Source organism: Apodemus sylvaticus, chromosome 7 (genome assembly GCF_947179515.1).
Source record: "Apodemus sylvaticus chromosome 7, mApoSyl1.1, whole genome shotgun sequence".
NCBI lineage: Eukaryota > Metazoa > Chordata > Mammalia > Rodentia > Muridae > Apodemus > Apodemus sylvaticus.
In genome coordinates, this window is record NC_067478.1 from 2,345,748 (window position 1) to 2,361,604 (window position 15,857).

The 15,857-nt window shown below is 52.5% G+C and overlaps 1 protein-coding gene across 1 annotated transcript in view; it reads left to right on the forward strand.

Moving 5' to 3' along the window:
- Ccdc13 (coiled-coil domain containing 13) overlaps window positions 1-15,857 on the forward strand; it is a 44,740-nt gene that overhangs the window by 27,134 nt on the left and 1,749 nt on the right. The window contains exons 9-14 of the mRNA XM_052186929.1: window positions 715-891; window positions 1,350-1,556; window positions 5,775-5,902; window positions 6,704-6,787; window positions 7,585-7,707; window positions 15,221-15,372. Coding sequence (XP_052042889.1) covers window positions 715-891; window positions 1,350-1,556; window positions 5,775-5,902; window positions 6,704-6,787; window positions 7,585-7,707; window positions 15,221-15,372 — 871 coding nt within the window. The remainder of the gene's footprint in view (window positions 1-714; window positions 892-1,349; window positions 1,557-5,774; window positions 5,903-6,703; window positions 6,788-7,584; window positions 7,708-15,220; window positions 15,373-15,857) is intronic.

The following is a 15,857-nucleotide window of genomic DNA, read 5'->3' on the forward strand; positions in this document are numbered from 1 at the left end:
AGAGGGGATTCGCATCCCCACACAGTAGGGATGTCTGTCACAGAAGCCTGCTGGCTGTGTGTACCCAGTGGTCCCTCACTGAGTGGCTTTAATTGGGAAGAGGCTTGTATTAGGAACAACAAACAGAACATAAGTTAGGTGGACAGGAGCCATTTAGGTTAAAAAGTGGGTTTGATGGGCAGTACAGCCAGTCTCGTTATGTGCTCTGTGTGCATGTGTGTGTGCATGTGTGTGTGCTGTGTGTGCATGCATATGTGTGTGTGTGCTGTGTGTGTGTGTGTGTGTGTGTGTGTGTGTGAGAGAGAGAGAGAGAGAGAGAGAGAGAGAGAGAGAGAGAGAGCGAGCACGCACACACATGTAGGGGCCAGAAGACAATTGCAGGAGTCATTTTCCACTCCTGAGTAGGTCCCAGAGATCAAGCTCAGGTCTTTATCTGCTGAGCCATCTTGCCAGTCCTGATGTTCATGTTGTAAAGCAAGAGGGATGCTGTGCTGCCAACTTGACCCATCCTGCCCCGCCCTGTCCTATCCCACCCTGTCCCCGTAAAGCTGTCTACCAAGTGCCTGTCAGAAAAGCGGGGAGCTGAGCCTGCCTGAGGTCAGGGCCCTGGCTCCATCACTACTTCTTGTGCCCTTCAACAACTGCTCCCCCAACCCTGAGTCTCCCCAGAGAGTGGGGTCCAGGGTGCCCTCAGCTTTCATTTTCTAATCACAGAAACTGGCCAGTGAGCGGGACACCCTCCAGGCAGAGCTGGAGGAGCTGAAGAAGAAGTTCGAGGGCATGCGGTCTCGAAACAAGGTGCTGTCCAGTGAGGTGAAGACCCTCAGGGGCCAGATGTCGACCCTGGTGGAGAAGGGCAGGCATGATGATGAGTTGATCGATGCCCTTATGGTGAGGAGGGCGGGGAGCGGGGCCAGCCCTTAGGGTGTGCAGGGTGGGTTTCCTTTTTGTCCCAAAGCTGGAAGCCTCTGTCCTTAGAGTCTCCCTGGGGACATGTTCAAGGCACTGGGCCTCAAGTTAGGTGCTTGACTCCTTGTGAGATGGACTGGATCCAGGCACTGGTTCAGGCCTTTGTATTCACAGATCTTCCCACCAGCTAGGCACCACCCACTGAGCTCCTCCTGGGACCTGAAGAGGAATCTGAGACCAGAAGGGATCAGAGTGGAGCCTTGAATCCCTCAGGGATTTATCTGTGTTCCTGGTTCTCGGAGAGATAGCTAGTGTCTCCTGTTATAGTCTTCTTGTGCTAGGCAAAGCTGGACGGCTCTGGGGGAAAGTTGACTGTCTCTCTCCTTCCCTGCTCTAAGTAGCTCAAGGCTACCTCTAACTGCCCTCTGACTTGGCCTCAGGACCAGCTGAAACAGCTGCAGGACATTCTGAGCAGCCTGAGTGTGCAGGAGGAATCCAGACGCGCGTCTCAGCAGCACCTGGACCAGAAGGTCAACAGTGAGGCCCAACGAAGCAGCAGCCTTGTGGCCCAGCTGCGGGCCATGGTGGCCGATCGTGAGGCCAAGGTGCGGCAGCTGGAGCTGGAGATTGGGCAACTCAGTGTGCAGGTGAGCTGGGTGCCCCCAGGCCAGAGTGTCAGTGTTTTCCACACAGCCCCTTCCACTCTCCAGTCACGTCAGCACTGGCTACTCTGCACCGTCTGACTCCGTGTGGATCAGCTGTTTCCAGAACTTTCCTTCTAATCTGCACATACTTCCTTCCTGAAACACACGCCCGTCCACCACCACACCACCCGAGCATGGCTGATCTTGTCTAAAGCACGACCTGAGCATGTTCTTGCTCAGACTAGAAGCCACCTGGCTTCCTGTCACCCTTCTCGTCACCCTGTCCTGTCAGCTTTACCAAGGTCAAGAGGATCCAGACTCCTACCAGCTCACCCTTCCCATCTGCAGCCTGGGCACTCATCTTGATGATCCAATGCGGTAGCTGTCACTCCAGCCATTGTGGTCACGTTGCAGTCAGTAGGATGGCCACACTTTCTATTATTAAAACATTTAAACTCTTTGACAATGTCATACATGTATACATGGTATCTGGGTCATTTTCATACCCCATTACCCAATGCCACCTCTCCCACCCTCCCAAACCCCCTCTGACTTCTCCTTCCTCACAGGTTCTCCTCTTGCTTCCATGTCTTGTGTGTGTGTGCGTGCGCGCACATGTGTGTCACTGAGTTTAATTAGAGTTATGTTAGCATGCCAGGGGGTTAGTAACTGGAGCATGGGCAGCTCAGCAGTTGGGCACACCGTGAAGAAAGTGAGTGCCCCACTGGCTGTCAGGAGTCCCTCCCCTCCTGAGGGGAATATTCCATGCTGGAATATTACCAGGCCCCACTTTTGTGTGGGCCTTGTCTAGGTAGCCAGCCCTTCTAAGAACACATGTGTGCAACAGCTGTGTCATGTCTAGAAGACATGTTCCATAGCTCCCCTCTGTCCTCAGTCTGCTCCTCTGTCTCTAGAGCACTTGCTTAGTTGTTGTCATCATTCTGACCAGTTACAAGTCCCTGTAACTATGTAGCTATCACCCACAGCAAGCAGAAGCGTCTTTGACCAAGGCTGAAACCGCACTACCCTATGGGTATAACACACTTAAAGGCAGTTTGATACCATGTAGCAAAACAGCAAGGGAAGATCCCTCCCTGTGGCGCTGACCTCCCCAACCATAGGCTTCGCAGTGTTTACTGCATCAGCACAAATTGTAGCCTGTGGAGCAGGCCTCAGATCATCCAGAAAGCTATTGGCGCCCCAGTAAGAGTCATGTGGCTGTTGCAGCAGGGGTGCGTCTTGTCCGGCAGGCTGCTGTTTATCTTACAGGGGTCATACCTAAGCATGACCCTTGATGACTGTTCTCCTCCGACAACCTCCATATCAGCCCTGGCACTGTGAAAGCTGGCCAGCAGAGTGGGTGCTCCCAGCTACTCCCCAGCTGTGCCATCTCTGTGTCCTGTAACCAAAGTGTGTAATGTCTTCATCAGTAGGGTCTTACCAGTTCATTATGGTAGACAGCTAAGAGCAATTGCTGGTAACAGCAATGCTGTGGACACCTGCCTGACACTTCAGTTTCCGTGTGTGGCCTGTAGACTCTGGTAGCAGTGTTACCCACTCGTGCAGTTTCCGTGTGTGGCCTGTGGACTCTGGTAGCAGTGTTACCCACTCGTGTAGTTTCCGTGTGTGACCTGTGGACTCTGGTAGCCTTATTACCCACTTGTGCAGTTTCCGTGTGTGGCCTGTGGACTCTGGTAGCAGTGTTACCCACTCGTGTAGTTTCCGTGTGTGGCCTGTGGACTCTGGTAGCCTTATTACCCACTCGTGCAGGTTCCCTGTGTGGCCTGTGGACTCTGGTTGCAGTGTTACCCACTCGTGTAGTTTCCGTGTGTGGCCTGTGGACTCTGGTAGCCTTATTACCCACTCGTGCAGGTTCCCTGTGTGGCCTGTGGACTCTGGTTGCAGTGTTACCCACTCGTGTAGTTTCCGTGTGTGGCCTGTGGACTCTGGTAGCAGTGTTACCCACTCGTGTAGTTTCCGTGTGTGGCCTGTGGACTCTGGTAGCCTTATTACCCACTCGTGCAGGTTCCCTGTGTGGCCTGTGGACTCTGGTTGCAGTGTTACCCACTCGTGCAGTTTCCGTGTGTGACCTGTGGACTCTGGTAGCCTTATTACCCACTCGTGCAGTTTCCCTGTGTGGCCTGTGGAGTCTGGTTGCAGTGTTACCCACTCGTGCAGGTTCCCTGTGTGGCCTGTGGAGTCTGGTTGCAGTGTTACCCACTCGTGCAGTTTCCGTGTGTGACCTGTGGACTCTGGTAGCAGTATTACCCACTCGTGTAGTTTCCGTGTGTGACCTGTGGACTCTGGTAGCCTTATTACCCACTTGTGCAGTTTCCCTGTGTGGCCTGTGGAGTCTGGTTGCAGTGTTACCCACTCGTGCAGTTTCCCTGTGTGGCCTGTGGAGTCTGGTTGCAGTGTTACCCACTCGTGCAGTTTCCGTGTGTGACCTGTGGACTCTGGTAGCAGTGTTACCCACTCGTGTAGTTTCCGTGTGTGACCTGTGGACTCTGGTAGCCTTATTACCCACTTGTGCAGTTTCCCTGTGTGGCCTGTGGAGTCTGGTTGCAGTGTTACCCACTCGTGCAATTTCCATGTGTTGCCTGTGGAGTTTGGTAGCAGTGTTACCCACTCGTGCAGTTTCCGTGTGTGGCCTGTGGAGTCTGGTAGCAGTGTTACCCACTCGTGCAGTTTCCGTGTGTGACCTGTGGACTCTGGTAGCCTTATTACCCACTCGTGCAGTTTCCGTGTGTGACCTGTGGACTCTGGTAGCAATGTTACCCACTCGTGCAGTTTCCCTGTGTGACCTGTGGACTCTGGTAACTGTGTTATACACTCATGCAGCCTTTTTATTCTTTATTATTATATTTTAATTAGCTTACAAAGTAGCATTTCCATCTGGCTTTCCATAATCCTGGTTTCTGTTGTCCCCTCCCAATCCCTGTTTACCCCTTGGCCCCTGAGCAATCTCCCTGCCGCACTTCAGACCCAGCCTCCCCTCCGGCTCTTGTTGTCTCTCCCTCCCTGCCTTCCCATCGGCCTCCCCTTCCTGCACTGTCAGCTCTCCCTCAGATGGCCTACACACCTTCCCCTCCTCCTCCTCAGGATGCAGATGGCCATGAGCGCCTCCAGGAAGCCCCGTGCTGGATCGTGGGCCTCTTAGCCTCCAGGTCTTCCCAAGCTAATCTCTCCTCACATGTGTGCCCATGTTTTCCCCTGAACTCCCCTCAAAAGGCACAGGCTACAGGGCCTGGCACCTGCTGTGGGGACACACACTCCAGTGTCTAGGGTGGGGCTTGGGAGCCTGCTCAGGGCTGCTCACAGTCAGGTGCCTTTAGGGATTCCTCCTACAGGGTGCTCCCTAACCCTAACATGACCATCATGGTGGTTATGTGTTACAACAGCAGCCTTGTCCTGTTTCCTTTGAGAGCCCCTGGCCTCTTCCAGCTCAGGCTAGCACTGACTGACTGGTCTGCTGTGTCCAGGGTAGCCTGGGGCCGCAGGACAGGCTGAGGGAGAGGTCTGGGCATCAGGCAGTTGGGGGGCACTGCCTCGTAGTCCTCAGCCCTGGTATCCTGAGGAGGATGCATAGAGCACTCTGGCATCATCCCTTCGCTCTGCCCTTGTCTAGCACCCAAAAGAGGACAGATTCTACCTCAAGGTTGCCAGCCAGCGGGGCATGCTTCACTCACCCAGTGTGGTCACACAATCCAGTTTTCTCAGAATTCCTGGAGACAGTCCATGCCAAGCTGTTAGAAGCTATACTCACTGCAGTCCTTTGGTGGCCTAACCTCCTGCTAAGGATCTTCTGGTACCCAAGAGAGAGAGGGACTAATAGAGAGGAGATTGGGAAGCCCCATTTCACATAGCCACTGGCCCTGCAGGCTTCTGAGGTCCAGGCCTTAGCTCTGATGGCTGTACTGACCTCTCTAGTCCTACTGTGTACATGGGGCTACCTAGGGAAGGAAGCAGGCCCTCACAGATGTCAGCTCCTACCTCTGTGGCCCTGGCCCGCACTGGCCTCTCTCTGCAGCCTCCTTCTGAACAGAGGCATTGTGTGATGTCTTTGTTATGCAAGCTGTGTCTTTGCTGCCCAGGCCAGCATTCATTCTGAAGAGAGGCTTCTTTCAAACTCCTGGAGCTGGGAACTAGCCAAGGTGCCCTGTGGCCTTCCCCTGGCCTCTGCACCAGTGCTGACATCCAACCCACATCTGTTCCCTGCAGTATCTTCACGGTAAAGGAGGGGGTGAGGGGGCCAGCCCCACCGATGCCAGGTTCCCTGAGGACCAGACCCCGATAACCAACTCTCCAGCCTCAGCAGGCGATCATGCTGGCAGGCTCGGACCTTCCCGGTAAGGAAAGCACAGGAGGGAGGGAGGATTGTGAGGGTTTGTGAACTATCCAGAGGAGCAGTTCCCCACTTCCTCTTCTGGAAAGCCCCAGAGTGCAATTTTGTTTTGTTTTATTTTATTTATTTTGAGACAGGATCTCACTATGTAACCCTGGCTAGCCTCAAACTCACAGAGATCCTCCTGCCTCTTATTTCCCAAGTGCTGAGACTAAAGGCATGTGCCATTATCTCTGGCCTTTTTGTTTTTTCACACAGGGATCAAGTGTCCCAGGCTAGCCTTAAATTTGAGATGTAACCAAGAATGACTCTGAGCTCCTGATCTTCCTGCCTGAACACATACACACACAACATATATACATACACCCCACATATACACACCACACTCATATATACATACATACACATCACACACACCACATATATGTACACACATCACACTCATACCACACACATCACATAGACACACACACACACACAGTTTTAAGATGGCTGCTCTGTTGCTGTTCTGTTTGAAACCTTCCCCTATTCTATTGGCTCCTCATGGCAGGAAGGCACTGTCAGCATGGGTGCTGTCACTTGAAGCACCTGCTGAGGCCCCTTTGCAGCCTCAGAGCACACTTACTCCTTGGTCTCACAGACTCACTGCCATGGACTGCTTGGGGCTCAGTTTCATCAAGGGCAGCCAGTTCACGGAGAAACCGTGAGGCCCACTTGGCTTGCTCCATGGGCCCCCTCGGCTCCTGTCCACTGTGAGGCACAGTGTACCCACTCCTCCCTGTGTGTCCCTTCTGCCTCCACACAGCTCTGTGACCAGCCTGGGCCATACGCTTGTAGAATCTGCTCTCACGAGACCTTCCCTGCCTAGTCCCCATGGGACATCACCCAGGTAGGAATAGAGAACTCCTCAGCTCTCAAAGCCTGCTCAGGCCATTACCAGGATGGAGGCCTGAGGCAGGCAAAGCCCCAGCACTCCTTCAGGGTTATATAAGGTCAGAGAGACTGGTGGTGGGGCCACCTGACCAGTAAACATCTTCAGAGCCAGAGCTCGGCCCTGACTGCCAGGCTGGCCTGGCCCCACCTTCCCTCTTACCCACGGAGACTGCTTCTCCAGAGGGAGCGCCCACATCATGTGGGTCCCCACACTAAGTCACTGATATCCCCTCAGCTCTGCAGCCCCTTTATATCTTTGTGGATATAACCAGACTCGGGGCTAAATGTACCCTTTGTTGTTCTTGTGGGCTCATAGACAAAGGATAGCTTGTCCAGCCCGAGTCCTACTCACTGTCCACTGGAGATCTGCTGCCACTCACCCCTCCCCTCGTGCAGGTCGGCTCAGGGTCAGACCAAGCCTCCAGTGGCCGCTCTCACTTGAGGTTTACCATGGGGCTTTAAATCAAGGTGGCCGATTAGTCACTGGGCTACGTTTCCTAGGAAGGACCTGTGACACTTCAGGTCAGACACTGAATAGTTTAGGGACCATCAGCCAAGGGAAGCCACTTGACTCTGGCAGGGAACCAGACCCCAGAAGCCACATCCTCAGACAGACCTGGGCATGGTGGCTGGGTTCCCCCACCCCACCCTGGCAATCTCAGAACCTCCGAGTTTCCCAGTGCCTCTGCCATTGTATGGGGATATATATGTCTTTGAACTGCACATAACCTCTGTCCTCCACTCTGGCCCCAGGTTCTCGGACTCCCCAGAACAAAAAGGCTGGCAAGCACAAGCTGCAGAAATGAAGGCCCTTTGGCAGGCTGCCGAGGTGGAGCGGGACCGGCTCAATGAGTTTGTCACTGTGCTGCAGAAGCGGTAACACATGGCACCTGCTCGCCCTCCTCAGCCTGTGGGTGGGGACCGCCCCCCCCCCAATCACAGCTCACGTGCCCCTCCAGGGCCACAGCTCTGGGTTCTGTCATCCGGGTAGGACTTGTTCTCAGGCAGCCCTGTACCGTCAGGTAAATTCAAGGAGATTAAGCTCTGTCAAATGTAGCCATTCTCCCAAAGCTACCAGAGAGCCTCACAGGGGAAGAGACACAGCCCAGCCTGGTGCTGCAGTTGCTAGGAACAGGAAGGGGTTTCTGAGAGGCCATAAGGGGGTGTACAGCCAAGGTGACCAGTGGGTCCAGCCACCTCCAGACAGTTGCTGACAGAGTCCACTCGCTCAGTCAGTGCCCCTGCACAAGTGACCCAGCTGGCAAGAACTGCAGGTACCCAGGCCAGCATGTGGGCCAGCCATGTGACCTCCATCCTGAGAAGGACAAAGGACACCAGCAAGCTTCTGTCCTCACAGCAGTGTCATATGTCAGTCAGGGCTCTTTGATGACAGATAATAGAAACCAGTTCTGCCTAAGCCTAGTAGAAGGGCCACCTGGAAAGTACTGGAAAATACTGAGGAACCTGAACCAGAGGTCTAAGTGTGCAGCAGTCTCTAGTAAGAGCCCAAGGGTCACTGTCCTTGTGAGAGTTTTAGATCTTTGACTACCCAGGCTGGAAGTAGCTCCAGGCTCTCACAGAATTGGGATAGGGGCTTTTGGAAGGAAAAACAGGGCATTGCTACCAAGGGATCCAGGGCGATTGGTACCCAAGCAGGAAAAGGCTGCACTCTCGGGGTCTTGAATACAGAAAACACCCAGTCTCGGTGTGATTGCATTCACGTCTGTCATGCATGACAGCCATGCCCTCCCCCTGGGCTTTGGCCTCCATCCCCTTTGTCATGTCTGTGATGGGAGGGGCTCTGAGCACAGTGGTTGGTCGTGTACCTCACTAAGAACTGCTCCGCAAGATGTCAATTCATCAGCTGTTGGGACTCCCATGGTCTTCTCTGTCCTAAGTGGAGCAAAGTGACTCACAGCCCCCCCCCCACCTCAAGGAAGCCTTCCTAGGGCCTCCCTCACAGGACTAGGCCTAGGGTGAGACAGGAAATCAGCCAGGACGTGTATAGGGCGGGCAATCTCTGTGAGTCATGTGTCTCTGTCAGCTGCTAGGAGCCCTCGGGTTTATTCTGATACCATGAGACTTGGGGGCTCTGCAAGACTGTCCTCAGACACATCAGCCAAGTTACGTTGTCTTTACTTCCTGGGCATCAGCAAAAGCACCCCCAAGCATTACCCTGAAGCCAGGCCTTCCACAGCAGCCTTTCTTGCAGTTAGCCTGGACTTCCTCTGTGTAGCTCCCTGTCTCTTCTGTGCTTCCCACAGTGACTGGCTGCCTCAGCCTCTTGCCACCCAATCACCAACCTCTGTTGTCCTAGAGAAGTTGCGTGCTCAGCTGGGATCCCCTCACCCCAGGGTGCAGTCAGGGAGGACCCCAACTGACATATGCTGTGGGAAGCTGGGTGAGCCGCTTCCGCTGTTTTCCTCTCCTTAGACCTGGGCACAGTGTCTGAGAAATAAGTTATTTCTTAGGTTTTTACCCATTTCTCTCCTTTAAAAAAAGTTTTAGTTTTTTATTTATTTAATTGTGTGTGTGTGTGTGTGTGCGCGCACGCATGCATGTATATGTACTACCTGTGCATATGTGTGCCTTTGCACTCGTGTGCATGTGTGTGTGTGCATATGTGTACCTGTGCATATGTGTGCCTTTGCGCTCGTGTGTGCGTGTGTGTGTCTGTGTGTGCGCACGCGCGCGCATATGTGTACCTGTGCATATGTGTGCCTTTGTGCTCGCGTGTGTGTGTGTGTGTGTGTGTGTGTGTGTGTGTGTGTGTGTGTGTGTGTGTATGTGTGTGTGTGTGTGTGTGCAATTCTGGAGACCTGACTGGGGTTGTAAGGCTTGGTTGGAAACAAGAGGCTTTACCTGCTGAGCTGTTTCTCTCATTGCTTAGAGCGAGAGGGGCTATCTCCCATGGCAAATATCACTAGATGTATCTGTTTTTAAAAGAATGTCATTGGCTGTGGTGGTCCTGTTTTGTTTTGTGATACCGGTTCAAATGTAGCTCAGGCTGGCCTAGAACCCATGGCCCCCCTGCCTCTGCCTCCTGCCCCCAGCCCCAGCATTGGGTATTTTCTGTGTCTCCGCCTTTCCTGTTTGCTTTGACTGCTTTTCACTGCTTTTTCTCACCTCTTGCCCCTCATTGAGGATGAGCCTTTCTCTGTGACAAGCTAGAACTTTGTTCTTAGTGATGTCTTGTCTTGTAGCATAAAGCTCCCTTCAGCCATCCAGTGGCTCTCATGTCACCCTGTGTCACCTGGTTCTCACTGTTCCTGTTGTGGTGTTTCTCTCCCTGCAAGTGAGCATTCAGACCCCAGTTCCCTCCCTCCCTTGCCCCTGTACACTCCAGTCAGGGCCGCCACAGAAGGAAACATCAGCTCTCTGGGCCTTTGTTTTTAAAAATATTTTATGGTGCCTTTCTCTTGAATGAAAACCTAAGAGAAATTTAAGGGATAGAATTCTAAAAAAGATGGAAGTGCCATAAAAGCTATTTTATTTACCGTATTTTGTTGCTGCTGGTGGTGTTTGAAATCTGTTTTTTGTTTGTTTATTTGTTGTAGCCTAAGCTGGCCGCCCTAGATCGGCGAGGCCGCCTCCTGCTTCTGGGGCGAGGCCGGCCTCCTGCTTCCGGCTCCCCAGAGGCATTCGTTCGTGCTTGCTCACCTTTCTCTCCTCAGGATGTCAGGCTTACTTAGTTCTTTCAAAGTTATTCCCATTACTGCTTGCCAGAGCTCAGAGGAGACAAGAAATGGATGCCTGAGGTAGCTGAGTCTACTCCGTCACTTCCAGGCCAGTGAGAAACCCAGTCCTGAAAAAGATGTGGATGGCACCTAAGGATGGGCAACAAGGTTGACATGTAGCCTCTACATGGGTTTAGCACACATCAATATACACATAAACCCCTCCATACACATAGACATGCACACTCATTCACACACACACACACACACACACACATACACTCTCGCACATGCACATACACACTCTTTCACAACGTACACACACCCATGCATGTACACACACTCTCTCACAACATACATACAACACATACATACACATACACACTCATAAATGCACACACATACTCACACACATACTCACATACACACTCACACACATATACATACTTTCTTACAACACACACATACACACACATGCACATACACTCTCACAACATACACACAAACATATATACATACACTCATGCATACACACGTACATACACATTCACATACACACGCTCTCACAATATACACACACACATACACACATACAAATGCACATACACACAATATGCACACATGCACACTCACACATACACACACTCATACACACATGCTTACATACACTCACACATGCTCACACACATGCTTACACACACTCACACATGCTCACACACGCTCACACATTCACAACATGTACACATACATATACACACACACAAACACATATACACACTTACATACACTATGAAAACTCACATCATGCTTTCCCATTTTCCACGATGCCAGCTATTGGTTTCTTCAGTCCATGAGTGTGGATGGGACCCACAGTTAATCAGAGCGCACCCCTTCCCGACAGAGCAGAGCAGAGGTGAGAGCCCCTCCTGCCCCTGTGAGTCCGCTCACATTCCTGTTCCGCTCACCAGCAGAGTGACAGCAGCCTTGCCTTTGTTTGCTTTTAAATTTTTAATTTGTCATAAATGTTTTAAGTGCACCATACATTTTGCATAATCTCTGCCTGTTTCACTTTCTGATACCCCATAGATCTTCCCACCTCATCAAGGTGGAGTCTCTCACAGCTGTAGAGTTGATCTCATGACTTCTTCAATGTCCTTTACGTTCCTCTGTCTGAGTTACTGGATTCTAGTTTTCAGACACTTTCTTGTGTTGTGTCCTCAGTTTACTTAGTTTTCATTTTGTTGGTGTTTGCTTACTTGTTTGTTTTTGAGACAGGGCCTTACTATGCAGCTCTGGCAAGCCTTGATCTCACTGTGTAGACCATGGTGTCCTCAGGCTCATAGAGCCCCTCCTCCCTGCCTCCCAAGTGCTGTGATTAGTGGTGCATTTTGTTTTATTTTTTCCATGTGCTGGGGATGAACCCAGGGCCCTGGACTTGTTAAACTGGAGCCCTACCCCCCAGCTCGCTACCCCCAGCCTCTGGGGACTTGGAGGATGTGAATAGCATCTACTTTTACCTGTGTGCTTATCCTGTGCAGAGAGGATCTTAGCACCACCCTCATGGCCTTCCAGACAGCTCCGATGCTACTGATGCTGGGTCTCCAGGGGCCACGGGTGGTTTTGTTTTGTCTCCATATGTAGCCATCCTAGTGGGTCTGAAGTTTTATCTCACTGTAGCTTTGGTCTCCCTAGTGCTTCCTAGATAAAAGATACTGGACGTTTCTTTCATATGCAGCCAGTAACTCTCATATCTTCTCTGAGGCATAGTACTTTTTGTCTACTTTTTAATCAGGTTGTCTTGAATCCTGTTGCTGTTAAATTGCAGACATTCTTTTCCTGGAATTCTTGTATTGTTTGAAGACAGCAAGCCTGTGGTGATTCATGAAGTCATCAGAAACTCTTTGGGCTTGAAGGCTCGGGGTTGTCCCCTGACAGACATACATGCTCTCACCCATACACACTCATATATATGCACACCTGAATGCACAACGGTACATGTATACACACACACACACACACACACACACACACACACACACACGATCACTCAGTGAGTGGCAAAGCTAAGAAGCTCTGGTCCCCATCAGTACAGGGAGCCTGCCTTGCAGCTCTCCCGCAGGCTGGGCTCCCTCCTGGTTTCTGAACTGTCACTGCTTGTGTAGAGGGCGCTTCGACCCTGCTTGCCTGTCATTCACCAGTTCACTCATGACTGCCCTTCCTTGTAGACTCTTGCTCTGGATTCCAGAGCAGTTATTCCTTTATCTTCAAGATGGTGGGTTTTTGTTTCATTTAGGACTATCGTGTCTGTCAGGAAGGGCAAGTCCATAACTCTTACTGAGCCCCCACCCCCAGGGCATCGCTGCTTTTCCTCCAGTGGCAGGGAGGGGGGCCTGTGCTCATCTTCAGCCTGAACCTCTCCTACACTTCCTGTTCTGGTGCAGCCTTTGCTGCTCCGCTTTGGCCCTTCAGCCCTGGGCACAGCGTAGGTTCCTCTCTGGGGATTGTGGTAGCAGCCACGGACAGTCTCTGTTCACAGCCACCCCTCCTGTCACAGCGGTCTTCATGGCATCTTCCCTATTCTTCGGTGATGTCTCTATGACAGGAAAGCCCAACAAAGGTCAGTCTAGACAACTGTAGGGCCCAGAAAGCTGTGGACAGGCAGGACACACACGCCCGATCCCCACACAGCCCCAGCAGGAAGCATGTGAGTCCTCATTGTAGGTTTTGAGGGAGGCTGAGATTGGGGCATGGGTATCAGCCCCACACACCATCACTACTACGTGTGCTTGCATGGCTACAGCCACCACCACCCCTGCCACCCAGGTGACATCCCACAGGGCAGGTCCTTTGTCTTGGTTATAAACCTCTATTAGCATAGATACGGACCACAACCATCTTGCTACCTGTCATTTTCTGATCTTGACCCTCAGTGCCCCATCCTGTTGTCTCAGACCTCAGTCCCAGCATCTGCGGACATGGGCGGGCCGGCCCACTGAGGCCACTGCTCAGTGAGCTTGCTCTTGTCATGGTGCTGTCTGCTCCCTCGTGGCAGCGTTGTGTCACTGTCCCTGTGCCCTGCAGAGCGGCCATGTTTGTATTGATGGTTAGAGTGCCCCACAGAGCAGACAGAGTCTGTTGAGGTCTGCAGTGACCAGCTGGTAAGGCCATCACTGGCCACAGAAGGCTCTCTAAACACCCATGTCCCCATGTGCCTGAGGAGCTGGGCTCATCTTGTTCAGCTGCCCACTGCACCGGGCAGCTCAGCTCCGCTCAGCTGTGCTGGCGTGAGCACAGGCCACCCTTCCCTTCAACCTTTGAGCTGGTGTGCATCTTGCTTTTGAAGATAGCATGTACCTTGTGGCTGCTGACTGGTTAGACCAACAGGCTAGTGCACAGTATTTGTTAGTGATTGGATTATTTTCAAGTTTCTTATCTTTCCAATCCTTCGCTGCCCCCTATCTGACACAGAAGATCATTCATTCCCTGCCGTCTGCCATGGACTTCCGTCTGCAGCTTTGATCCGCACCTCTTCCTGTAACCTTCTGCTCAGACGGATCTCAGATTCCTGGCCTTCTGAGTGTTTAGTGCCACAGAACTCCAAAGTGCTCTAAGGAGCCCCAGCAAGGACCCTGGGATGGACAGGTTGCAGCGTGAAATCATTAAAGCAGGCTCCTCCAGGGCTGTGGGTTTGCAGTAGGCGTAGAGATGTGAGAAGCATCTGACGCTCAGTAAGTCCAGGGAAATCATGAAGTAAGGATGCATCGATGGCTGATCCCAGTGTGCCTGTGGGAGGCAGGGTATGATGTCTCTGCCTGTGAATACTTTGTACTGCATCATGGACCCCAAAACAAGATTATCCTGGATAATAACTTCTGCACATAAAAGCAGAGCCATTTTCCTACCTGGGGCCATTCCTGAAAGCTGTGGGGAGCTCTCAGGTCAAAGGGATTCAGAGGCAGCCTTGAGGATGGAGGGGACAGTGCACTTTGAGGATGGAGGGGGCAGTGCACTTTGAAGCCAGCAGGAGGCAGGGAAGACAGGCAGTTCCTGATGCCCATGCTCTGAGTGATCTTGGAAGGGAGTTCTCCTCCCACCCACCACCCACCACCAAGGACTCTAGATAGAAACCCAGGTCATTGCATTTCAACCTGTGGTGCACAGAGCCTGCTGGCTTCAGACTTGGAGAGTCATGAGGCATTAACTCTGTGTTGTCTTCAAACAACTTTGTGCTAATTTTGCTCGTTAATATTTGCTGGTTTTGTGGTAGGCATGTTACAGCAGCAATAGGAAACAGACATACCACCTGTGTCGGCTCAGTCGAGAAGGGGGCCGTGACTGAGTTTGATAGGAGATAGTAAAATGCAATGCAGTCATTCAGAATGGCAGGAACCAAGACCTATTTAAGCCTCAAAACTAGGCACATGGGCATCTGCACTGTGTGGCAGAAATTGCTAGAGGCAGCAGCAGAAACACCAGAGAGGTGGCTGCTCTGGGGACAGGGGTTGGGAGCAAAGGGGTGGGACCCCTGCCCAGGTGGCATCACAAGCCTCAGGGAATGATACGAGTTTAAAATGCCTGTTCTAGTGTTAGTGCCATGAACATCAGGTCAAGGGTGGCCAGCTACCCCTCCATAGTATGTCCACCACTGCGGCCTCCAAGACCTGGATATGGTGGCACCTGCCTCCAGGGTGAGCGGCTTGTCTCATGGCCAGGGTGGAGGAGAGCAGCGGTAAGCTTCTGGAAGCCGAGCGCAGGTTGCAGGAGGAGCGCCAGCGAGCCGTACTGCTGGAGCAGCACCTGGAGAAGATGCGCCTGGAGCCGTCCAGGGCCTCGGTGTCCCAGAAATCCACGAAGAACAAGCCAGGTAGGAGCCCGGGAGGTGACACGGCCGTGGGAGCAGGTGGGCGCCGTGCTCTTCATCAGTAAGGGTGCGGAGCTCTGTGTGTGTGTGTGTGTGCACTGGGAGGGGGGACTTCTTGCCCCATGTCCCACCACAGCTCCCAGAGACTCAGGTCCCAGTGGCTGTCCTCTAGGAGCCTTAGCACGAAAACACCATTGCCCCACTTCATGCCCTCAGCCACCATCCCATGCACCGACTGCCACAGCCTTTGCTTGGCCCTCGAGTGAGCCTAATGGAGCCCTGATCAAAATTGGTCTTGTGCAGAATTGGTCTGCTGGGCCAGATTGTAAGTAGGACTCGGGTGGACGTTCCATGGCTGGGAGGCCCAAGTTCCTTTCTTGGGTGTCGCTCTCCTTATCTAGGTAGCTTCTGTCCTGTGGTCCAAGATGCCTGAAGGGCCCATGTGGCCTCTGACCCTCACCGGCCTGTTGGGAGCACAGCTCTCCTGC